Below are 26,308 nucleotides of genomic sequence, written 5' to 3'. Positions count from 1 at the left end.
AGTATTCATATACGGAGATATGTAAACAGGCAGAATTCGGAGCTGCGGTCGGCAACACTTACATTAAAAGTGTGTGGTGCTGTTGTTACATCGGTTACTTCTGATAAAATAGCAGGTTATGAAGGTTTAAGTTCGTTTGAACGTGGTGTTAAAGTCGGCTCACGAGAGATGGGACACAGCATCACTGAGGTAGCGATAAAGTGGGGATTTCCCGTACGACCATTTCACGAGTTTTCCGTGAATATTAGGAATCAGGTAAAACGTGAAATCTACGACATCGCTGAGGCCGGAAATACATCCTCCAAGAACGAGACAAACGACGACTGAAGAGAAACGTTCAACGCGACAAAAGTGCAACCCTCACGCAAATTGCTGCAGATTTCAGTGCTTGGCTATCAAAAAGTGTCAGTGTGCAAAACATTCAACGAAACATCATCGATACGAACTTTCGGAGCCGAAGGACCACTCGCGTACTCTTGATGACTGCACAACAGAAAGCTTTACACCTAGCCTAAGCCTATCAGCACCGACACTGGACTGTTGGCCACTGGAAACATGTTGCCTGGTCGAACGAGTTTCGCATCAAATTGTAACGAGTGGATGGACGTGCACAGGTATGGAGACAACCTCATGAATCCATGGACCCTGTATGTCAGCAGGGGACTGTTCAAGCTGGTGGAGGCTCTGTAATGGTGTGGGGAGTGTACAGTTGGGTTGATGTGGACCCCTGATAGTCTAGGTGTGGTCTGACAGGTGACATGTACGTAAGCATCCTGTCTGATCACCTGCATCCATTCGTGACCATTGTGCATTCCGACGGACTTGGGCAATTCCAGCAGGACAATGCGATACCCCACACGTCCAGAATTGCTACAGAGTGGCTACAGGAGCACTCTACTGAGTTTAAACACTTCCGCTGCCCCACAAACTCCCATGATATGAACATTATTGCACATATCTGGAATGCTTTTCAACATGCTCTTATGGACAGTCCTGCAGGATTCACGGTGTCGTTCCTCCAGCACTGCTTCATATGTTAGTTGAGTCCAGGCTACGTCGTGTTGCTTCACATCTGCGTGCTCGCGGGGACCCTACACGATATTAGGCAAGTACACCAGTTTCTCTGGCTCATCAGTGCATGTCGTTAATGCCTTAATGGTTAGAATGTTTGAAACATTCAGTAAGAACTAGAAACGAATCATTAGGCAGCATTTTAAATTCTTTTGAGGTAATCTGTTCTTCATCGAACTGTGCGTGGAAGTTAGTGCCGGCAGCGCCTGTTTCTGGGTCACCACTTCGGCATAAAACGTGAAATTATACGCTGAGGGAACGTAGTCGGAAAGTCTCACTATTTTGATTGTTATTCAGTGATCACGATCGCCAAAGGAATGGCTGGTGCTAGCAGCTGTGTAGACAGGCTTTGGCTCCTATCAATACAGTGTTCTGCAGCGTTGTTGTATGACGTTACCGGTCACAGGATCCTATCCTAAATTTGTTCCACATGACACACTCAACAACCCTCGAAGTTTGTCAGTATCATACCGTAACACTTCGAATATCGAGTTTTCGCCTCATCTCTTGTTCCTTGTGGAACTAGTATTAATGCTGGCCGAGATCCGTGCCTCTGATTTTGTAGCTACACACATATAAAGTCGGGACAAAATGGCAAAATTTTATATTACGCCTCTCCATCAACTTACGAAACATGTTCTTAATGGAAGTAAAAGATAAAAAGACGAAAATATTCATGGGCAGTACTAGCGTATGATCCAATTATAAGTGCGCTGCAGAAGGAGAATGTGTCAGTCCCTAGTGATAATGTGAACTGAGTTGTTTGCCAGTAGCTCAAAAACTATTTCACGGCACTTCAGAGTGGATGCAGGCAGTTTACTGTGGTCAGCTCGCCAGGGAAGGTTACCATCTGTCATGTGTGGTGGCGCAGGAAAGACACCTCATCTCATCGACTACTCACTTTTCTTTTCTATTGCCACGATTCCTCGATTCGTTCTACCCCAGCGACACTTACTACCCCTCTCTCCAGTAAAAAAACAAAAATAAAAAAACCTTTAGTACCTGTCTAGATAAGGAGTATCGAAGACTTCCTCAGCGTACCCAACAACGTGCACATCACCAGAATCGCTTTTGGAGTTTCTGCTAGTCGTGGCATGGCTCTTGAGTCCATTGCCAGTTTCTGTGCCTTAATGACACTGTTTCAGCATAAGAAATTGTGTAAGTTTCCACAGAACGATTTCTCTACGTCTATATACACTGAAGAGGAGCCAAAGAAACTGGTACATCAGCCTAGTATCGTATAGGAATCCCCGAGCATGCAGAAGTGCCGCAACACGACGTGGCATATACTCGACTAATGTCTGAAGTAGTGCTGTAGGGAATTCACACAATGAATCCTGCAGGGCTGTCCATAAACCCGTAAGAGTACGAGAGGGTGGAGATCTCTTCTCAACAGCACGTTGCAAGGTATCCCAGATATGCTCAATAATATTCATGTCTCGGGATTTGGGTGGCTAGCCGAAGAGTGTAAACTTTGAAAAGTGTTGTTGGAGCCAGTCTATAGTGTTTCTTGACGTGTGGGGTGTCGCATTGTCCTGATTTAATTGCCAAGTCCATCGGAATGCACAATGGACATGAATGGATGCAGGATGCTTATGTACGTGTCACACGTCAGCGTCGTATTTAGTATCAGGAGTCCCACATCACTCCAACTGCACACGCCCACACCATTACAGAGCCTCCGCGAGCTTAAACAGTCCCCTGCTGACGTGCAGGGTCCCTGGATTCATGAGGTTTTCTCCATACCCGTACTCGTCTTTCCACTCGATACAATCTGAAACGCGACTAGTCCAACAAGGAAACATGTTTCGAATTCGTACTCACGTCAACATACTTTCTGTTCGATGGGAACAACTACGAACAAACATATGGAGTAGCGATGGGCCGTCCGCATCATCAGTAGAAGCTCCCGAGTCGGCAGTCTACAAGTCCTCATGCTTCTTTTTATATGTAGACGATACATTCGTAATGTGGCCTCACGGACGACAACGCCTCCAAAACTTTCTGCAGCATCTGAACTCACTGCACCAGAACATGTTCACGGTGGAGGTACAAGGAAACAACCAGTTCCCATTTCTGGATGTACGCGTCAAGCGAAGACCAGATGGCACAATAGGACACAGCGTCTACCGTAAGACGACACATACAGATTTGTACCTGCCTGCCTCTAGCTGTCATGCTCCTTCACAGCGAGAGGGTATTCTGAGCACACTGGTGTACAGAGCACTTGCAGGCGATGTTCCGCACAAACGGTCACAACAATCGGCAGATAAAACGCGCCTTAAGACCGAAGAAGCCGAGACCGCAGCCTTCCGAGGACGAAGACACCCCGGTATCGACGAGTATCGTAGCGTATGTCGGGAACACATCGGCAAAGATCGGTAGAATACGCATAAAATATAATGTCAAGTGCGTGTTTCGCCCACCATCCGAAGCGGAAATATTATTAGGATCAGTCAAGGATGACTTAGGACTCCGGAAACCAAGAGTTTACAGCGTCCTTTGCCACTGCGGCAAAATGTACGAGTATGTAGGCCAGACCATCCGGATGGTACAGGAGAGATGTAGGGAGCATAAACGCCCTACCGACAACGCACAGCCGACCAAGTAAGCCGTGGCAGAGCACTGCAACTCACATGGAAATTACATGAACTACGATGGCACAAAGGTGTAATAGCAATCGAACACCTTCTGGGACTGTATCCTCAAAGAGGCAGTGGAGATCTGGCTGCATGACGAACTAGTAAGTAAAAACAGTGGTTTCCAGTTAAGCAAGGCCTGGGATCCAGCTTTGAATATGATTAAAACACAACGACAGTCTACACGTAAATCCGCTCCTGTCAGGACACCTGAAGAACGAGAAGAAGCATTGACACCAAGGTGACAGAGTTCCGCAAGCTGCCGTGGCCGTGGAAGGACTGCGGAGCATGATCTGTTGCGGGGCGCCGCACTTCCCCCACCACCCAGCGCCGACCTTCCCCCACCTTCGGCCGCTGACCGCTCGGAAGTGACCAGACGGAGACCGCGGGAGAGGGGTGGAGATTATATAAAGTCGGCATCCCTCAGAGATCAATCAGACTCCAAGAACGCCTGAGGATGGAATAGAAGTCGGCTAGCAGAAATATCGTGCCCTTTGGACGACGCTACCCGACTGAATACCCGAGAAATTTTCAAGAACAAGTTTCCAGTCATCAGCAGTCCAATGTAGGTGTCGACGGGCCCAGGCGAGGTGAAAGCTTTGTGTCGTGCAGTCATCAAAGGTGCACGAGTGGGCCATCGACTCCGAAAGCCCGTATCGATGATATTTCGTTGAATGTTTCGCACGCTGACACTTGTTGATGGGCAAGCACTGAATCTGCAGCAATTTGCAGAAGTGTTGCACTTGCATTGAACGATTCTCTTCAGTCGTCGTTGGTCTCTTTCTTGGAGGATCTTTCTCCGGCCGCAGTGTTGTCGTAGATTTGATGTTTTGCCGGATTTATTATATTCACAGTCCACTAGTTAAATGGTCGTACGGGAAAATTCCCACTTCATCGCTACCTTGAAGATGCTGTGTCCCATCGCTAGTGCGCCGAGCGATTGATTATAACACCACGTTCACATTCACTTAAATCTTAATGACTTGCCATTGTAGTAGCACTAATCGATATAGGCATTGTCGACTGCAGCGCCGTGTTCTGCCTGTTTATGTATCTGCATTTGGGTCAAACGGTTCAAATGGCTCTGAGCACTATGGGACTCAACTGCTGTGGTCATTAGTCCCCTAGAACTTAGAACTACTTAAACCTAACTAACCTAAGGACATCACACACATCCATGCCCGAGGCAGGATTCGAACCTGCGACCGTAGCAGTCGCACGGTTCCGGACTGCGCGCCTAGAACCGCGAGACCACCGCGGCCGGCTATCTGCATTTGGATACGGATGCCTATACCAGTTTCTTTTGCGCGTCAGTGTAGAAGATATAATGTGTTTATTTTGGATCACAGGTTTTTCTCGCCTAAACCGTGTGCAGCAGTATCCTCTCGGCTTGTGCACCGTGGGCAAAAGAAAACCAAAAGAGAAAATATTGCATGCAACTTACTGCAGGTGTCCCCAGCTTATACCATACGAAACACGGGAGAATGATGCTTGTTGGGTTGCCTACCTTAAGGTGCAAGAAAAATTTGACGGATTAGTTGAGTGTCGCCGACCCTGTAGGACGCGGAACTCGGCCAGGTGGGGGTAAGGGTTGTAGGGCGACCTGCCGAGGGCTCGCCTACCTGAGGCGACGCGGCGCAACGAGACGGAGACGGCCGCGGTGTGGCGTTAATTAGAGCGGCGACCCGGCGCTAATGAGCGGCTCTCGTTCCGCCTCCGATGGCCACCGGCTCACGGCCTCCAGCTTCGCACACCTCTAAGCGCCCGTGGTCCCACAACGCCCGTAGCCTGTAAAGCGATCCCCTGGCCTGGACCAAGTGTCTGTTGACTCGTGGCCTGTGTGTGTGTATGTGTGCCACAGAGAGAGAGAGAGAGAGGGGGGGGGGGATGAGGGAGAGGGAGAGAGAGAGAGAGAGAGAGAGAGAGAGAGAGAGAGAGAGAGAGAGAGAGAGAGAGAGAGAGGAGATGCCCCGGGCTAGTTTCCTCTGCTGAGCTTATTAAGGCCTTTGTTTATCTTCCTGATTTACAGAAGGGAGGAGCTACACGACGGCAAATGTGATTCTCCACTGTACAGTGAGATGCTTTGTCCCTAGCTCAAATATGCAATCATCCTTCGATGTTGACTTATTTCTGCCAAGCACGTTTCCACTGACTCATTCCATCCGTGAAACGCGCTTCTCCGATTTCTCTACAGTCTTGCAAATGATCTTCAAAATACACTCTACAACACAGTTAAACGATCAGTTTTTGAAAACGTCGTAATTGCACCCCATTGCTATGTGAAAATTTGAAATTTGGTTCAGAGGTGCCTACACCATTCATCTGTGTTGTCGCGAAAGCGTGGCACCCTGGCGACGTCACTCTTTAGCTCAGCGACACACCAGACACCAAGCTGTCGACACAGGCGAAGGTAAGCCCAGAGCTCAGAAGTTCATGTAAAGTGTAAGTAGAGTTAATAATGTCAAATTGGCACCACATTTCACCAAAGGTCTGTCCAATGTTACCTTGGAGGTGTCACATGATGGGAAGGTATTCCTCTTACCTACATATCATCTGTTATTTGCACGCCTCTACCACTGAAGTCACAATCGCGAAGTCCACCGTTGAAATTACGCGGTTTTCATATGGGTGGCGCACTACAAGACCGTCACCAAACCAGAGTGCCTTTGTGAGGCTTAAGCACTCAGTTTACAAGAAAGACGGGCGCTAAACTCATCCAAAAGATAGGATGGCAGTGAACCGTCAATTACGGTGGTTCACAAACAACAACTCAGGTAGACATGTTATTCCAAAAACGTTATCGTGGAAGTAGGGGCCAGGAGGTCCTGGTAAAGTAACACACACTCTTAAGGTTATCTTTTTATTTTAAAAGGCTTTGTCAATAGTACTTTTTAATTCTAGCATTAAAAAATTAATAAACAATTTCGAATAGCTGAGAAATTTTCTTTACGAAAAGGAGATTGCCAAGTATGACGTCAACAAATTCCCAATAGTAAGATTTTAATATATATGACAACAATTTAAATAAAACTCTTTTAAATAGCTGGAAAATTTTCTCTATGTAAAGGATATTGCAAGGTATGACGTTAACAAATGCCCAATAATAAGATTTTAAACTTTTTATATCTATAAGAGAACAATTCCTTAAAGAACGCCTTTAAATAGCTAGTTTGTACTAAAGCTAAAATAGTTGTCTCTCGCCAGTTAAGTAACTTATATTACACCTGTCAGTTGTTATAAGATAAATGTGGATAAGCCAGCACACAAACCTTCTCATTAAAGACATCTCCCAAAAAAATTGTCCTTAGCTCGGTGAGTGAGTGACACGTGTAAAGGGGCCCAAATCACAATAGGTGGATATCTACTGGTGGTCTACAGGTCCTCAACATATCATCCCCAAAACTTCCATTACAAGCCACCACCTCCCCGAGTTACCCAAAACCAAAGATGTAGCAACGGCGGTACCCGCACAGACTCTGAACCACAGAGACACGCGACACCGACGCTAAATCACCCAAGCGAGGTGTGAATGAAACGGCCCGACCAAGAAGCAATTACCACATTTCCGCGGACAGGCAAACGAAAACTGTGGGGGTAGACCGCAACAAAACCAGTGGTGATGAAACTCATACACTTCTCTAGAACCTGAAAAACCCTTTTTTATATATGTAGATATGTAGAACTAACTATGTTACATAAAAATAGTACTCAACTTCTCTCACTCCACCACATCGCCGGGAACACGTTGCACTTCCAAATGCTCGTCAGAGCCAACCGCTGCCAGTGGCTTCGACGGCCGATAAGAAGACATACGGTCCCATGCGCTGGTCTGCTGCACCACGGCTTCTAAGCTTCGTAAGACGCGTACATGCGGGTAAGGCAGACTTATCCCCTGACAGCCAAGAGGTCGGACAAAGCACGTGGCGAGCAGTTGATGACCTCCAACAGCAGGGCCCCGCTCGCGCCACCACCTCTGTCGGTCTCCGCCCAGTACGTACTGCCTATATCGTCACGCGACCGTACACTTTCTCCACCTCCCGCCCATAGGGCGGTAGCGATTCAAACAGCGCTCCAAACCGAAAGCGCCACCGCAAACACTAGACGCGAAGGAAAAGCACTCCACCTGGCGCGCTTTTCGAAGAGCGACACACAACTAAGGCTCAGGCAGTAATCAGAATAATTTTAGGTGCAAACTATACTGAAGAAGGGACATACAGACAAAGGAAAAATAAATAAATTGAAAACTATGTCAGTATTTATTTTGAATTTTTTTTAAAATAGCTTCATATAATTCTACAGATATATTAAAAGAGTGAAACTAACCAGATCCATTAGACAAGTTGTGGAATTCTAATTACAGTAAAGCTAATACTGAAAGAATAAGATGGATAGGCACAGTAAAAGAAAGCCGGAAGGAAGCAGCAATAACACAATGACACAACTGATACATCAGGCGGAAAGGATGTCAGGCAGCAAAGTCACGACTGTACGGCTGGCCTGGGGAAAAATCCAAAAAAGGGAGGAACTGCTTTAACTGACGAGCGGAACAAAGCGTGTTCTGAGAGCGTGTGATGTGGGCGCCAAGAAGAGCTAAAACAAAGTCGTCTGAAAATGACGCTTGTTGCACATCACTTAGTGCAAATGGTTCAAAAGTCTCTGAGCACTATGGGACTTAACATCTGAGGTCATCAATCCCCTAGAACTTAGAACTACTTAAACGTAACTAACCTAAGGACATCACACACATCCATGCCCGAGGCAGGATTCGAACCTGCAACCGTAGCAGCCGTGTGGTTCCGAACTGAAGCGCCTAGAACCTTTCGGCCACCGCCGCCTGTTGCTGAAAGAACAGCTTCGATCATAAACGTCTGCCCTTCTTTGTATTGCTTCTAAAACACTTAACAGTCGATATTCTCGCTGTCTGTTTTCCTTAAAGGAGTCAAGTGATATTGTTGGCTGAGAGAGCTCCACTGATTATCAAAATATCCACGGGTGTACTGCCGGTCTATTTTGATTATCAAATACGCCGGGAGAAACTCAAGAATCACAGCTCCACTGATTGTTCCTCCGCGTCCATAGCCTACGTGCCTTACCGTGAATGACAGTGGCGTGTCCAATCGTCTACCTCCACTTCGTGGGAAACGAAATACCTCAAGAATAAGCCAATGTGTTGTATTCGCCTATCTGTGACTATGACTTGGGGATAAAGTGTGATTACGGATAGTAAGTATGCTCAGATATAAAAGATAACATCATAAATGAAGACAAGGGAAATTAATTAGTCGTCCTTCCTCTTCCCTAACATCAAACATCTTAAATGAACTGCGCAGAAAATCATTCACCAGAAGTGAATGACTTTTAGCAGCACCAGATGATATTAACTGCTTGCCGGCGCGGATTAGCCGTGCGTTCAACGGCGTACCGCGCGGCTGCTTGGGCCGTCAGTTCGAATCCTTCCCCGGGCATGGATGTGTGTTAGGTTAGCAGTTTGGTCGCATAGTTCTTAGAGCCATTTTTTGACCTTTCGAGTAACTTTTCTTTACATAAACAGCCGTATTTTTAGAATGCGTTGACATAGAAGCTCACTTTTTTACACCAACAACGGACCGTATATCGCAGGAAGTGCGATACATTTCCGTTTATTATGTCTACCCATACTCGAGGTAATCGGGTTTTAAGAGTTGGGTAGACGATAGATGGTCAAGAAAGTGAGACTAGTAGGGTTCCATTTTAAACGATTTAAGTGACGAAATCCTAACAACGAAAATAGCTACGACAGCTACTGAAGATGAGGGCCGCATAAATAATTCCTCCTACTCTTTATTCGAAATGTTCTAGTTGCAGTCGATACATCAGCATATTAACCGCACCTACTCTTTCGATTCAAATTACGTTTACAGGAATGCATATAAAATCCATTTGCTTATACACGTGGTAATTCAAATCCCTGTATTAATAGCACCACGTTTTAGAAGTGCGAGCACTCCCACTGGTAGCTAGCTTAATAAACACTTTCTTCGGCTAATGAAAGTTTTCTGGCTGTGACGAGTCTAATGGAGAATTCTAAACATTGTAGAATACGTTTCACAGCTATGGTGCCTTTTATTTCCTGGGGTGGTGCAGAATTATCCCACTAATTATACTCGCTAACAACAATATTTTGTTATTTAGGTAAACAACCTCAAAGATTGTCACATAAGCGATGACATAAAGGCATAAAATTCATATTTTTGAGTCCAGAAATCTCTATACAACAGAAACTGCAGGTCATGTTGCCATTTTCATTGCGAAATTGTCGGCTTATTCATGTCTGGGGTAATAATAGAGGGCTGCTTGCCTGGGTTGTCTGATAGTGTTGTGAAAGTTGTTTGCTATTGCAAGGGAGGTCTGGTTTGTTTTCGGTTCTAATCTCGATGGAGGCAGATAGACTATCAGTAAAGCAATTTTAAGAAATTCTCAGGTCCCCATTACGTTTCATTGCTACATTTATTCTGTACCGGCGCCCTGTGGATGTCCGTATGAAACTCTTTGTAGAATTTCATACTTGTTACTGCCCACTTTTTCCGCTTCTGTCATTAACTGAATTGACTTAAAAGTGGCACTGAATGATTTTTAACTGAATATAGTTATGAATCTTAATGCATTGCTAAATTTGCACACTTTCATGGCAGGTCAGCAACGGTAATCCAGTACGACTGGTCTGAACGTTGACACAGGCCTTTTCACCGCCGAATGGAGATAATATTTTGCTAATTAGTAACGATCTGCGGTACTTTGTCTTACTAAAACAGTCATGTTATCTCGATAAGATGAAATTCATTTTTATTAGTACAGTTCATACTAATTAGCGTTTCTTCTTTCATTTATATCTTTTATTTACATGTTGTGTTTAACATACTAATCAGCATTAATATAGTCTTACAGATGATTGAAAATAGTCTGACAAAGTTCGGATAGTTTTTCAATTTCACGCCTGTGCATAGTATGTTGGTAGCACTTCGTCTCCTTGCCTGTTCTGCTGTGTAGCAGACTTTGAAGCTGTGCGGATCAGCATAAGCAAAAGGCGAGGGGTCTCGTTCGTTTTGTCCAAGACTGTACCTGTATACGTGACTGCAATTCTTAAGATAGTGACGCGGTGTCGTTGTTGCGTTGTATGATGACAAGAGGAGGCAGAAAATGAAATTCTGTGCCGGCAAGCAGCCAATTCCTCGCTGAGATTTAATGTCCCCAAATAATAGTCTGATCACCAAAAACATTGTTACTCCCCTCGCTTCGTGAGGCACTACAGAGAAGTTTTCAGTTTAATACTGGACATAAGCGCTAAGTCTCGTAACCATGATCTCGATGCTCCGCCCCACAATATCTTCTCGGCGATATACCACTGGTGCACATATCTTACACCATGTGTACTGGATAAAACAGAGCCCTCGACTCCCCCCGTCGGAGGTTCGAGTCCTACCTCGGGCATGGGTGAGTGTGTTGTCCATAGCGTAAGATAGTTTAAGGTAGGCTTAGGACCGCTGACCTAAGCAGTTTGGTCCCATAGGACCTCACCGCAAATTTCCAATTCCAAAAGCCTTCGAAACCATCCACTGACATTGAACACTGTCGTCATAACAAGCCCCAAAATGCAGACAAAAGTATTTCAGAATGGCGACCACGGACATTATCTGTTCCCACGGTGCGAAATATATACACGAATTACAGAAACGTACAAATTATTGATACTGGATGTTAAAGTTAAGAGGAGAAGGACGGAAAATGGGAGGCTTTGATCCGGGGCAATCTAAAATAACAACTGTAAAATACGTAAAAACGCAGAATTGACGTGAAACAACTTTATCGAAAATACCACTTGTCTTAAATAGGTCAACTTTAACTCGGATACCAATATAAAAATCGAAACATCACCAGCAATACAAACGTCGAAAAAGCCATACCAATACAGATGCCCGAAAATCACAGCAATTAACGAAACGTGATATCGAATTAATCACTTGATCTGTATATCTCAACTGAAAAGGCTGACAGCGGTGCAGAAACCTAGCAGTGGATAGCAGTTCACTAGCCAAAAGGCGACAGGAATACACACAACGAAAAATTGTGAGTACAAACGAAACGTAATGTTGAAAATATCAACATTAGAACGCCAATACCAGTACAAACGCCCAAAAACCGAAAGCACAAGAAATCAAAAGGCGATACCAATACACATATCCAAAATCGCGATAAACAGTGAAACTCGGAGTAGAAACCATCACTTTAGCAATGTACTTGAACTAGCCAAAAATCGCGTCGATTAACGAAAAGCTATATTGAAATAAAACAAGTGATTAATAGATTAACATCCCTATAAAACTGACCGCTCTTCTCCCAAAGCAAGTAGCCTGCCAGTCAAAAATTCATATACAAAGGGAAATGTAATTAGTAAATAATTGCAAGTGTCTGTAAAGTGTAATCACAGTTTTCGCTCTTTATTAGGACAAGGAAAGATAATGCTCAATTTCCGAGTGATGAATGAGCTCCGCCACCACAACAGTACATTACGGACGGTATCCAAGGCACAAGTTGACCCTTTGGATTCATACGAACTACCCTTAATGCTCCAGCACAGTCCTGAATCAGGGTTCGTAGCTAGTGTTTGGTGAGGATCAGGCGGTGGGTAACAAATATTTAAACTCGCATTCGAGACGACGACGGTTCAAACACGCGTCTGGCCATCGCGATTCCTTTGAAAGGTCATGCCGCTCTCCTTCTCCGTCCTTCCCTAATCCTAACTTGTGCTTCATCTCTGATAACCTCATTGTCGACGCGACATTAAAATTACTAATCACCGTTTTAACAAATATTTGTTTGTTGCACTCCTGACATCGAAATAAGTGTCCAAGGAATTACTCAACAGAGGAAACTCTACTCGACCTGGCGGGATACCAATTCGATTCTACACAGAGTACGCGAAAGAACTTACCCTCCTCCTAACAGCCGTGTACCGGAAGTTTCTAGAGGAACGGAAGGTTCCAAATGATTGGAAAAGAGCACAGGCAGTCCCAGTCTTCAAGAAGGATAGTAGAGCACATGCACAAAACAATAGACCTATATCTCTGACATCGATCTGTTGTAGAATTTTAGAACATGTTTTTTTTTTTCACGTATCATGTCATTTCTGGGAACGCAGAATCAACTCTGTAGGAATCAACGTGGATTCCCGAAACAGCGATCGTGTGGGACCCAACTCGCTTAATTTGTTCATGAGACCCATAAAATAGTAGATACAGGCTCCCAGGTAGATGCCATTTTCCTTGACTTCCGGAAGGCGTTCGATACAGTTTCGCACTGTCGCCTGATAAAGTAAGAGCAACGGAATATCAGACCAGCTGTGTGACTGGATTGAAAAGTTTTTAGCAAACAGAACACAGCATGTTGTTCTCAATGGTGAGTCGTCTACAGACGTTAAACCTCTGGCGTTACACAGGGGAGTGTTATGGGACCATTGCTTTTCACTATATATGTATAAAAGACCCAGTAGATAGTGTCGGAATTTCCATGCGGCTTTTCCCGGATGATGCTGTAGTATACAGAGAAGTTGCACCATTAGAAAACTGCAGCGAAATGCAGGAAGATCTGCAGCGGATAGGCACTTGGTGCAGGGAGTGGCAACTGACCCTTAACATAGACAAATATAGTGTATTGCAAATACATAGAAAGAAGGATCCTTTATTTTATGATTATATGACAGCGGAACAAACACTGGTAGCAGTTATTTCTGTGAAATATCTGGGAGTATGCGTACGGAACGATCAGAAGTGGAATGATCATATAAAATTAATTGTTGGTAAGGCGGGTGCCAAGTTGAGATTCATTGGGAGCGTCCTTAGAAAATGTAGTGCATCAACAAAAGAGATGGCTTACAAAACACTCTTTCGACCTATATAAGAGTATTGCTCATCAGTGTGGTATCCGTACCAGGTCAGGTTGACAGAGGAAATAGAGAAGATCCAAAGAAGAGCGGCACAGGGTTATTTGGTAAGCTGGATAGCGTTAAGGAGATGTTTAGCAAACTCAAGTGGCAGACTCTGTAAGAGAGGCGTTCTGCATCGCGGCGTAGCTTTCTGTCCAGGTTTCGAGAGGGTTCGTTTCTGAATGAGGTATCCAATATACTGCTTCCCCCTACTTACACCTCCCGAGGAGATCACAAATGCAAAATTAGAGAGATTAGTGCAAGCACGGAGGCTTTCCGGCAGTCGTTCTTCCCGCGCACCATACGCGAGTAGAACAGAAAAGGGAGGTAATGACAGTGGCACGTAAAGTGCCCTCCGCCACTCACCGCTGGGTGGCTTTCGGAGTATAAATGTAGTTGTAGATGTAGAAGTAGATGGCTTTGTCGACAGAAACAGTGTGACGCAGCGTCTAATGGAAGTGTCCCGTCTGCGCGTGTTGCAGAGGCTGCGACAGGAGGTCGCCATGAGCGGCTAGCGGCGGGCGCCACACGGCAGAGGATGCAGCGTCCGTGCAGGGCACAGCCGGGCAGCCGCCTGCGGTGATCGACCGCGCGGTCCCACCGTCACCGTGATCGCGACCGTGATCGCCACCGCCCCCGGGAACACCCGCACCCGCTACCGCAGCCGCAGCAGCACCGAGCGGAACAGCTGCCAGCCGCCCGGCACGGGGGCGGCGCGGGTCCGGTGCGGCCCATGTGAGAGCTCGCGGGCCCGCTGTCTGCGCTAGGCGAGACCGTCGGCCAGGGGGGCGGCGGGGGCGGTGGGGGCGGCGGGGGGCGGCGGCTGAGCCACGCGGTGGTGACGGCGTCGCGCCACACGCTGCAGCAGGTGGCGGCCGCGCTCGCCCGGCCCTCCGCCCCCCAGGCGCCCTCCGCCCCCGCCAGCGCCGCGGCCCCCGCGCCCTCCGCCTCCTCCAAGCGGCGCGTCTCCATGCCGGCCACCACCATGTTCTCCAAGTTCAAGCACGGCGGCGGCGGCGCCGGAGGCGGCGGCGACGGCGGCGCGGGCAGCGCGCGCGCCCAGTCGCTGCTCGAGGCCAACCCCATCGCGCAGTACTTCGAGATCGGCAAGCAGGTGGCCAGCGCCGGCCCCGAGCTCGTCTGGCGCATCCACGACGGCTACCGCAAGAGCGACGGCAAGGTCAGTGCCGCAGCCTGCCTCTCCTATCGTCGTCGAGTTTTCCACGTCTCTTCCCAAAACGTTATTAATCCGTAACAGTTCTAGCTGTTACGTTGCGCGCCTGTCCGTGACGGCCAGAGAAAGCACTGTTACGATAAACTGGCGACATTCTTTCGCAGTTTTTTTCACCTCTAGCCTCTCCCAGTCAGACGTAAACACAAATTCAACACTTTCCCCGTTTGGGCGTGCGATGTAACAAATGACGGTTGGAGTAGAATCTGCTTCAAACGTCCGATTGCAATTATGCATTCTGATCCTACTTTTTCATACTGTTGTGTACATAGTTCCACGTAGTCATCGCGTACAAACTTTCCCACTAGAGCGCGCCCCGCTAAGCACGACAGCGCAGGCGCACCGCTCGTCTGTCTCCGCACTACTAGATGGCGCTGCCGTAGAGACGGACCAAATTCTGCTTCCGCCGATCCGCGTATTAGTATGTAACGCAGCCAAGGAGATTGCTGCTTTCTCCTCGCAGATCACACACGTGCAGTGATACATGAACGCGCTAGGTATTATAACAATTGTACAGACCTCCGATTAGTCAGTCTACATTTGTCTCCACCAGTCTGTACCAGTCGGCATTTGTCTGCACCAGTCTGTACCAATCTGCATTAGTCTGTACCAGTCTGTACGAGTTCTACATTTGTCTGTACCAGTCTATAGTCAAAATTCAGTCTGCGCCTAATAAGGTTACCATATTACTGTACATAGCCATGAGGATAAATGAATAAACACTTTGTCAAGTATCAGAGATATGTGAGTACAAGATTAACGTTCCTACACCAAAGGAACTTCAGATTGTCAATTGTAAACAGCATCCAGAATCAAGTTAAGTAATTTTTATGCTTGTTATTATTTTAATAAATGTGTGCGAAAATTAATCAAGGTTTGTTTAAAGTTGCTCACCGTCAATCTGCTACTCTAAGCGTGCAAGTGGCATTGCTATCGTGTGACCTAACGGCAGAAGATAAACACTCCACGATATGACCACGAGACATATTGCTCACACTCGCCTACTTCGTTAGAGTGACGGGTCAAATAATCTGATGGTGTGTGTACCGAAGGTCTTACAGTACGCACACCACACATACCCTGTCTGTACGGCGTCATAGAGACGTACGATTTAATGGCACTGTATATCATGCTAACGTTGATTCATCAGACAAAAACCTGAGCACAAAATTGTTTCATACTTTCCAAATGTAATAAAAAAGTGTGCAATTTCAGTTTACTTGATATATTAATAACAATGTGCATCGGTAGTAAATCAAAAATTTAAGAGTATCATTTAAAATTTATTACTAACTAGAAATATATCTATACCCAGATTTACACAGATACTCCGCAGGACACCTCACGGTGGGTGGCAGAGGTTACCCTGTACTACTACTTGTCTTTTCCCCTCCTGTTCCACTCGCAAATAGAGCGCGGGCAAAACGCGTCTGTATCAGCCCAAATTTAATATGGGTACCTTTTTAATAGTTGCACGTGCAAGTAAATAATATAATCAAGGTTACCATTTTCACATTTTTGATTACAGCTCTCTTTCTGGTTACGTACAATATTTCAAGTCTACAGTCCATTTATGTTGTTCTACAACTAAACCCCTATGATTCCTTTATAAAAATACCTTGAACCCATAATTTTTCTGCGTAAAACTGAAAAATCCGCTTTCAATATTAATGCTCTCTGGTTCAGCTGCTACTTTCTGCTAACCATTAGTATTATCTCCTCTCCTCCTCCGTTCTTATTGCTCATATAGCGCATCTCCCTTGTCTAGTAATAGCAAATTTCGACAATCCATGCCCAAGCACTGACGGATCTAAGAAATAAAATAATTTTATGTATGAATGCATAGTTCCTCGGCGATATGAATTAATAAAATGTTCTCGGGCTGCCAGCCACCTCAGGTGGTTAAAATCCCACGAGCTTTCGACCGAGCTCTCCCCGGTCTTTGTCAAGTGCTAAGACTGACTGCTGTGTCGCCGTGGCCGCGTCGTTATATCGCGGCACTGCTGGCTGTGACGTCACTGGTGCTCTCTTCCTCGCCATATATGGTAAAGTTTTCATCCCGCGTCCGTTGCGCACATTTCAACCTCGCGAAGGCCGGGTCCCAGGCTGTGCTGAGCTGCAAACCGCCGTCCTTGTTGATGGTGTTTTCAGAGGTTTTTATTTCAATAGCTTCTTTTATGACTCTATCCCAAAAACCAAACGTTTACACAATGAAATTATGAATGTAAATACTTTACATAATAAGAACGTAGCAGTTTTGACACGAAAAATAGTTTTGCCTGCTCACGCTAGATAACGTATGGTAACTTTTCTCTTGACTTTATTTATTATTACAAAGGATCGATTGGATATGTATCGATATATACACAATAATCTGTCCCATTTTTTTGTTTATATGTCCGTGGATTTGAGATATCAGCCAAGAAGTAAATAATGGTATATAGTTTCACCGATTAGACGTTGTGAAGTGCCTCTTCCAATGAAAAACATGCATTTCAGGTAATATTGATTCATAAATTATCTCCAAAATGTTGGCTGTTGCGATAATGTAAATTATTTCCGCTAACAGTGCACATGTAGATCGATTATTGGAAATACGCAGCATGAGGAAAATACTTTATGCCAACGCGTGAAAGTTATAGGTATATTTCTTACATTTTTTACAGTTAGAAGGATCTCTACTGACAATCGGAATATTTATTTTAGATCTACAAAACTGACTAAATGGCAGTGGTATAGTTCCACTACACATCAAGTTCCAGCTGATCGTGAAATGGACTACTAAGAAGAGGTTACAGGAAAGCACGCGAAGATTCAGAATTTAGAGGAGACTCTGATGCATATGCTGTAACTACTGTTTCTACCGTTTCAACCATTTCTACAGTGTTAAGTAGAACAGTAGTTGAACGTCTAACAACAGATTTGGAGGGAGGATAGATTGGTTACCTGTGGTTTAAGACGCATTTCACGAAAGTTGTGAAACTAAGTCTCAGTTGAAGTGGATGCAAATATGGATTTACATGCATGGTCTAAAGTTGGGTACGAACCTCAGTCCTTTCGGAAATGTCTCCCTCCTCATGGCATATGTTTACTAACAGTAATTGACAATGATAATTTCCTCCATATTTTTTCCAAATTTTTCAGCATAGGTTTTGGCTTCAGATATATTGGTATGAATATTTATGACGCCATAAGTCATGGTGAACTTAGAAATAAATCATAAATTGAGCAGTTTTATTGATTTCAATTCCCAGAGAACAGTGGCACATATTTCATTGTTACTAGGAATAAAACATTTTGTCACTTAAAGGAAAAATAAGCTCTCTACATTTAGCCGTTCCTGGATTAGATCCAAACGGTGCGTTTTCATTTCCCCGAATTTTCTCAACGAGTGTGATGCCCTGGAACATCATGTGGACGAAACGTCATTGTTAAATAACTCCTGCCTCATTAACTGACAGAGTTTGGTTACATTCAGTGAAGACCTTTTCCAAAGGCTTTCAATAATATTTGTAAAGAGTATGTAAGCAGCAGCAAATACATTTTTAGATGTTAATGCTTCTTACCACATAACTACAATGTTGGTAGACTGAGTTAATGGAGCAAGGGTCTGGTGTATTCGCAGGCCTCGTTAACATGACGGTGAAACCTTGCTGTCAACCCGTTCGATGTAGCTGTTCTGGTTGAGGTACCAGCCACAAATTTTTCCGCGTTGCTATAGAATTAGCACGTAATTGTAAAATTTATATATCTCGTAGAGATGAGGGTTTGCGGAATCACTAACGGTCGCAAAATATGTCACTGTTGATAAACATTTAAGTCTGTATGCAACGAAATCCGGAGTATCTAACATAGTAAGATCTTAACGGCTCTACTCTGTCGTTCTGTGACTTTCACTTCTTCTTCATTCACACTTGTAGTGTATGTTTGGGTTTCAAGCCTCCAGTTCTATCTTGGTAACGTACACATTCAAACATACGCTTAAATCTGTAAATTTTTCGCGAACTTAAGTTTGCAACAGACATTCGTCCTTCATCTGTCAAGCACGAACATTCCACGATTACACAGAGCGCAACTTTCTTATAAACATAACAGCTTAACAACAGACACAAGTTCGCACGCTTTCACGGCCAGTGCCAGCTCGAATGAAATCATTTGAGTATGAGGCTTCGTCATTATGGAACACTAAGAACAACAAAAGTATCGACGTTTCGGCTGTATTTTTAGTGGTCCTCTTCAGGGCAACTAACTGCTGCCCTGTTTTAGTTGTTTCTAGCGTTTCAGAATGACGCAGCCTAATACCCATAATTATTCTCTACAAAATAGAAACTTGGAATAAGTTGTTTTGCCACTTTATAAAAGTTGTTAGTTATACACATATTAAGGAACCTCAGTGGATTATAAATTTTTCAAGACAGCCTTTACTTTTGCTCGTCATGAGTCATGCTTTAGCTCATACGTCAAGGACACTAGTTAAAAATATTTGGAGGATTATCTGAGCACAGCAACCTATACACGAGACCTAATTGTGAAATACAAGGAAACATAAAAAACACGCTATGGAAAAGGGTTATGTTTTTGGACGCTTATAGAATCTGAATGACAATAAGTTGCTGAAACAGATCTTCAAGTATCTCTGGGAAAAGAGATCAACATTAAACTATTAAGAGAAGAAGAAGCAGCGGAAAGAAACGTTTCCACAGGAATAATTTCAAAACTAAAAGGGGTCCATGGCAGAAATGATATGGAAACGTTGATACAAAAAAGAGGAATACCATACGAAAGAAAACAGCAGATGATAAAGACTTAAGACTGGCACGTTAACATAGAGAAAAAAAGAAAGGAAAATAACTGTCATACAGAAAGTCCGTACACCATTACAAATCCGAGAGAGGATCCGATACACCTTGACCTTGTGCTTACATTTCCTCCGTGAAAAAGGACCATTGTGTTTCATATTGTTGTTTCGGATTCCGCGATCGTTATTGTTGTAATGGACAAGAGAAACCGGAGGAAAGTGAAGGCCGACTCCATATTTCAAATCCGACAGTCACGTTACGTAATACCTTCTACAGACAACTCCAGATATTAGATGCCGGTACTACATCGTAAGTGATATGAAATAGTTGCTGCTTTTTTTTATTTCATGGCAGAGAAGAAAATGAGATCCTTCACACATTATCTTTTGTAGCAGCCATTTAATACAATTTTATAGAAGAATGTACAAACTGGATCATACTAGAACAGAGAAAACGTTATCTGTTCTTAATAACGGTGATAAGCAACAGATTTTTGTGGCTGTTGGAACAGTTTTTTAGAAAAAGATTAAGTAGAAATGTACATGTTCTTCCAGCACCGTGATGCTACCCTATAGGTGAAACAAACATGTCGCCCTTTGTGCTGCATTTCTCTGAATATGTCATTTCTGGTATGGGTACCACACGCTTCAACCAAATCCTGAGGCACATACGAATGTTTTATAAGCGTCTACTATATAAACTGACAAAATTTCTCAGTATACTGACAATGAACAGGAGTCAACTCATTCCTACGACCTTTTTCATTCAATACTCACAGAAATTTTTAGAATCAGCTGTTCGCATTAGTTGACTGGTTGTATCGTGCCTCATTGCTATTTTAGTGACAGAAATACGTCTCTGCATTGTGTGCATTGGGCAACTTAGGGGGGAATGTTGGCTAAATGGTAGAACTTTTGAGTTTTTATTTAGTATAGCCTAAATTTAAGCTACAAAACTATTCAATCAATGTCATCCTCAAACGATGTCGTTCTTGGCATGTGATATACAGAATGGAAGTTATGAGAAAAATGATCACACTACATGTAATTTTATAGAGTCCTGCAAATGGCACAAATTAGGAATCTTGTTTTCTTATTTTGAATCAGTGAGTGCATAAATTGTACCAGCTTTACAATCTGTCTCCCTGACCAAAAGATATGTGATACTCAAACCTTAGGGAAATGTTCCACATTTGGTTCACTTCTGTCTGCACGCATTACATTTTAGCATTTTATCTTCTTTCCCGAACCACGCAGACTTTTCGTGAAGCAACGTTTTGCATTTCATGTACCTGGCTTTTCTTTTCAATTTCATCTTCCTCTCACAATTCTAAGTTTTTTGAATGAGTTTCTGCAGTGGCTTTTCCACAGTCTCCAAGATACTCCCTTTCATAGGTAAAGTTGTATAGATTTATCTTTCGTTGCTTCGGTTAATTTTGTTTCTGACATAAGCTACTGGTCAGCTCACAGGCTCCTTGGTCAGATCTTCAAGTTTTGCTTTTAACTTTTATCATTTCTCTCTAATTCGGTGATATTTCTTGGTTGGATACCATCAGAACGGTTTTTGCCTGCCATGGATCTTCTGCACTGAAATTATGGTGCACTCTGTTGCTTTCTAAAATGCGGAAAGCAAATTTTCTTACGTGTGCCACACATAAACCACCACCATCGCTTCAAATGTCAGAACATACTATTCCAATTCATTTTCCACTTCGCTGGAAAACACTTTTTCTGCGGCCAAAAATATAGCCATGATCCTCATTTACATTTACTGTCCTGGTGTACTGTCGAAAACTTATAGGGGTACTTGTAGGCAACATCGGCAGTATTCTCTTCGTCAATTTCCTACAAACCTACAACGAATACTAACTCGTGACTGTGTCAAAAATAAGATTATTTTACGTACATTCGCCAATAAATAAAGAATTGTGTTGCCACTTGCCTTACAATATTAATTCCCTTCGCCATGTTAGATGAAAACTGCGACAGAATCAATGCTGTTCTCAGATGGACCGTTCCTCAACACACGGAGTTCATAGCAGTCCGGTTGGTATCGCACCGCTTTCTAGGGCTTCTCCAGACACGTCTTGACTAGAGTAGAGCTATTTTCAGCAGTGAGTCCCACTTCGAATAGCGAGCGAAGACGTGTCTGGAGAAACTATGGACAGTCGCCATATGACCCAACAACCTGGTTCAAACGGTTCAAGTGGCTCTGAGCACTATGGGACTTAACATCTAAGGTCATCAGTCCCCTAGAACTTAGAACTACTTAAACCTAACTAATCTAAGGACATCACACACATCCATGCCCGAGGCAGGACCGTAGCGGTGCCACGGTTCCAGACTGAAGCGCCTAGAACCTCTCGGCCACACCGGCTGGCCAACAACCTGGTCCGATGGCCTGGGGCGACATCTGTTTTCGTAGCAGGACTACTTTGTTTTGTCATCCGCGCCACCCTCACAACACAGCTGTACATCGATCATATCCCACCCCTTCACGGCATGCAACCTTGGGCTTCCATGTGAGCAAGGTAATGCCCGCCCACACACGACGAGAGTTTCAAATGATTGTCTTCGTGGTTCACAAACCCAACCTTGCGGATCTCTCCACAATTGAGAACGTTTGGAACATTAGGGCAGGGCCCTCCAACTGGCTCGGGATTTTGAAGATCTAACGCGCCAGTGCTATAGAATTTCGCACGATATTTATCAGACGAGCTCCAAATCACGTGTCAACCAATGACAAGCTGAATAACTGCTTGCATAAGTGCCAAAGATGGACCAAATCGTTAATGACTTGCTAAATTTGTGAAGCACTTTCTCTTGAACAAATCATCCAACTTTTTATAAAACTGTAATCATTTGTTCTTCAGCATACGAGCATGACGTCTACCGATTTCCATCCCATTTTGCTGATTCATTTGTGTTGCGTCGGTTTATTTCTCTTAGAGTGTATAGTCTGGATATTTACTTGTCGTGAGCTACAATATTTTTTTACTCGCATACCAACCCCTGAGACGGGACTGGTTCGTATCCCCACAGTGCTCCCCTCCAGACAGTAAATGATATGTGTGCCAAACTTAGATGAAATCAGTCCAGTTGTTTAGGAGGAGATGTGGAACATACATAGATACATCCACTTTTGCAATATACACATCAAATAAAATCTGTACAGGTAATTGGAAGAGGGATCAACGTAAACATCATTCTGTCCTTTTTATTGCTCATAAAAACCACACACTACATGTTGTACCACCATACAGACTGCTGTACACTCAGATACATTCTAATACGCTGTAGCACGTCCTCTTGCATTGAGGCATACCTGTATTCGTAGTGGCACACTATCCACAATTTCAGGAAGGCATTGTTGGTCGAGATTATCCCAATCCTCAATGTCGGTTCGGCGTAAATCCCTCAGAGTGGCTGCTGGTCACGTCGTCCATAAACAGCCCTTTTCAAACTACCCCAGGCGTGTTCGATGGGGTTCATGTCTGGAGAACATGCTGTCCACACTAGACGAGCGATGTCGTTATCCTCAGGGAAGTCATTCACAAGATGGGGGCGCGAATTGTCGTCCATGAAGACGAATGCCTCCTCAGTATGCTGCCGATGTGGTTAACTAGCGACTCGTTTCACCCGTTGTTACTCGGCGGTCGTGACGGATATCTGGTCGACACTGTGTGTTTTGTAATGTCAGTGCAATCGACGAGCGGCCGATCAGTGAACCGGGGTTGCGCTTCAGCTTCTCTGCACCGAAGAACCCTTCGTCCAACACAGGGCCAACAAGATATATGTGCCCTGCAACGAACTTGTGACGTCACAGTCTTGGGCTTGTCCTCCACACTTCGCAAATGCTCGGCTCGTTGTAACGCCCATAGGACACCAACATTTAAATTGAAAAGGTACGCACTAAAGGCCGTAATTTTGCCGTGTGCAGTTGAGAAGTTGATTGCATTTCAACATACTGTCAAGAATTATTAAACTCATCTGAAACAGTAGCCCGCTCCCAGCCGTAAACGGCAGCTAGTGCTCCGTGGTGCACTGCAGTGTCACGTGCTATGAAACTTGTGCCACGACCTGTCCGTGTTCTGGGCCTTCGTCTTATGATAGTGACCTCCATCGTAACTTCACTACACAACTTCTTCGGCTTTTCATGAATGCGACTAGGCATTTAGCCTTCTGCAATTCAATTAATAACGGTTTATTATACATACGTCAATGTCGGCCATTATTAAACTTATCACACTGTTGCCATGTATCGATGTACTCATGTGACACTATTGTTATATTGCGATTCACAAGAATCCTTGTGGAAGCGTGCCGCATTCGTGATAACTACATTACCAACCAAAAACTGGAGGCATTATTTTTTCTTTGGCCCTTGTACGAGTTGAGGTTGGAGAAAAATTGTTCGATTCCATTGTGGCTGGGTGGTATAGCAACCATTTTCGAATTACTTCGGAAAATATTTCGGTTGCGAAATTATTTAATGTCAATGACTTGTTTCACCCTTTTGGGGCATCATCAGATTGAACAGAAGTAGCCGGATATGTAACCCATTCGTCATATAGCCAAATGAAATGGGAAAAAAACGCTACTTACTGTTACGGCCTTCTTCCACGTCATATGGCTGTATTAGCACTTTCGATGTTTTAAAAAATCAGGAATCCCAGAAATCGATATTTAAAGAAAAATTATTATCGGTCCTCCGTATATCGAAAAAGGAAAAAACATCGATGTACTGGTCGAAGAAAATATCGGCTGCACATTGTGAATATACTGCCAGTTTTAGAGGTGTATATTTAAGTATACATTTATTATCAGATATTCTGAACATCAACAAGTTAGCAGCCTGCTTATACCACTATTTTTTTTTTGTCATCGGTCTACTGACTGGTTTGATGCGGCCCGCCACGAATTCCTTTCCTGTGCTAACCTCTTCAGCTCAGATTAGCACTTGCAACCTATGTCCTCAATTATTTGCTTGGCGTATTCCAATCTCTATCTTCCTCTACAGTTTTTGCCCTCTACAGCTCCCTCTAGTACCATGGAAGTCATTCCCTCATGTCTTAGCAGATGTCCTATCATCCTGTCCCTTCTCCTTAACAGTGTTTTCCACATATTCCTTTCCTCTCCTATTCTGCGTAGAACCTCCTCATTCCTTACCTTATCAGTCCACCTAATTTTCAACATTCGTCTATAGCACCACATCTCAAATGCTTCGATTCTCTTCTGTTCCGGTTTTCCCACAGTCCATGTTTTACTACCATACAATGCTGTACTCCAGACGTACATCCTCAGAAATTTCTACCTCAAATTAAGGCCGGTATTTGATATTAGTACACTTCTCTTGGCCAGAAATGCCTTTTTTGCCATAGCGAGTCTGCTTTTAATGTCTTCCTTGCTCCGTCCGTCATTGGTTATTTTACTGCCTAGGTAGTAGAATTCCTTAACTTCATTGACTTCGTGACCATCAATCCTGATGTTAAGTTTCTCGCTGTTCTCATTTCTACTACTTCTCATTACCTTCGTCTTTTTCCGATTTACTCTCAAACCATACTGTGTACTCATTAGACTGTTCATTCCGGTCAGCAGATCATTTAATTCTTCTTCACTGTCACTCAGGATAGCAATGTCATCATCGTATAATTGATATCCTTTCACCTTGTATTTTAATTCCATTCCTGAATCTTTCTTTTATTTCCACCATTGCTTCTTCGATGTACAGATTGAAGAGTAGGGGCGAAAGGCTACAGCCTTGTTTTACACCCTTCTTAATACGAGCACGCCGTTCTTGATCGTCCACTCTTATTATTCCCTCTTGGTTGTTGTACATATTGTATATGACCCGTCTCTCCCTATAGCTTACCCCTACGTTTTTCAGAATCTCGAACAGCTTGCACCATTATATACTGTCGAACGCTTTTTCCAGATCGACAAATCCTATGAACGTGTCTTGATTTTTCTTCAGCCTTGCTTCCATTATTAGCCGGAACGTCAGAATTGCCTCTCTCGTGCCTTTACTTTTCCTAAAGCCAAACTGATCGTCACCTAGCGCATTCTCAATTTTCTTTTCCATTCTTCTGTATATTATTCTTGTAAGCAGCTCCGATGCATGAGCTGTTAAGCTGATTGTGCGATAATTCTCGCACTTGTCAGCTCTTGCCGTCTTCGGAATTGTGTGGATGATGCTTTTCCGAAAGTCAGATGATATGTCGCCAGACTCATATATTCTACACACCAACGTGAATAGTTTTGTTGCCACTTCCCTTAATGATTTTAGAAATTCTGATGGAATGTTATCTATCCCTCCTGCCTTATTTGACCGTAAGTCCTCCAAAGCTCTTTTAAATTCCGATTCTAATACTGGATCCCCTATCTCTTCTAAATCGACTCCTGTTTCTTCTTCTATCACATCCCAGTTACACCACAGAATTGAAAGGAAAACGATGCTCGTTAATGCTTGGCAATAACAATTGTAACTGCAGGTAAGTGGCACCATATAAAGGGTCCGATGTGTCGGTCGTTCGGTTTCGTCACATATCAGATTTGTCTGGAACACTTCATGTTGATTTCCCTGTTTTATCATTTCTTCTAACCGCAGCACC

The 26,308-nt window shown here is 44.1% G+C and overlaps 1 protein-coding gene across 1 annotated transcript in view; it reads left to right on the top strand.

Annotated features, from left to right (window-relative positions):
• The first annotated feature begins 14,120 nt into the window (after nt 1-14,120).
• Nucleotides 14,121-26,308, top strand: part of LOC126267614 (SCY1-like protein 2) — a 966,784-nt gene continuing 954,596 nt past the window's right edge. Inside the window, exons 1-3 of the mRNA XM_049972914.1 lie at nt 14,121-14,165; nt 14,534-14,686; nt 14,732-14,848. Of these exons, the coding sequence (XP_049828871.1) occupies nt 14,121-14,165; nt 14,534-14,686; nt 14,732-14,848 (315 nt within the window). The remainder of the gene's footprint in view (nt 14,166-14,533; nt 14,687-14,731; nt 14,849-26,308) is intronic.

The sequence above is a fragment of the Schistocerca gregaria genome, chromosome 4, assembly GCF_023897955.1.
Source record: "Schistocerca gregaria isolate iqSchGreg1 chromosome 4, iqSchGreg1.2, whole genome shotgun sequence".
In the NCBI taxonomy this organism is placed as follows: Eukaryota; Metazoa; Arthropoda; class Insecta; order Orthoptera; family Acrididae; genus Schistocerca; species Schistocerca gregaria.
This window is presented reverse-complemented; position numbering and strand designations above follow the sequence as displayed.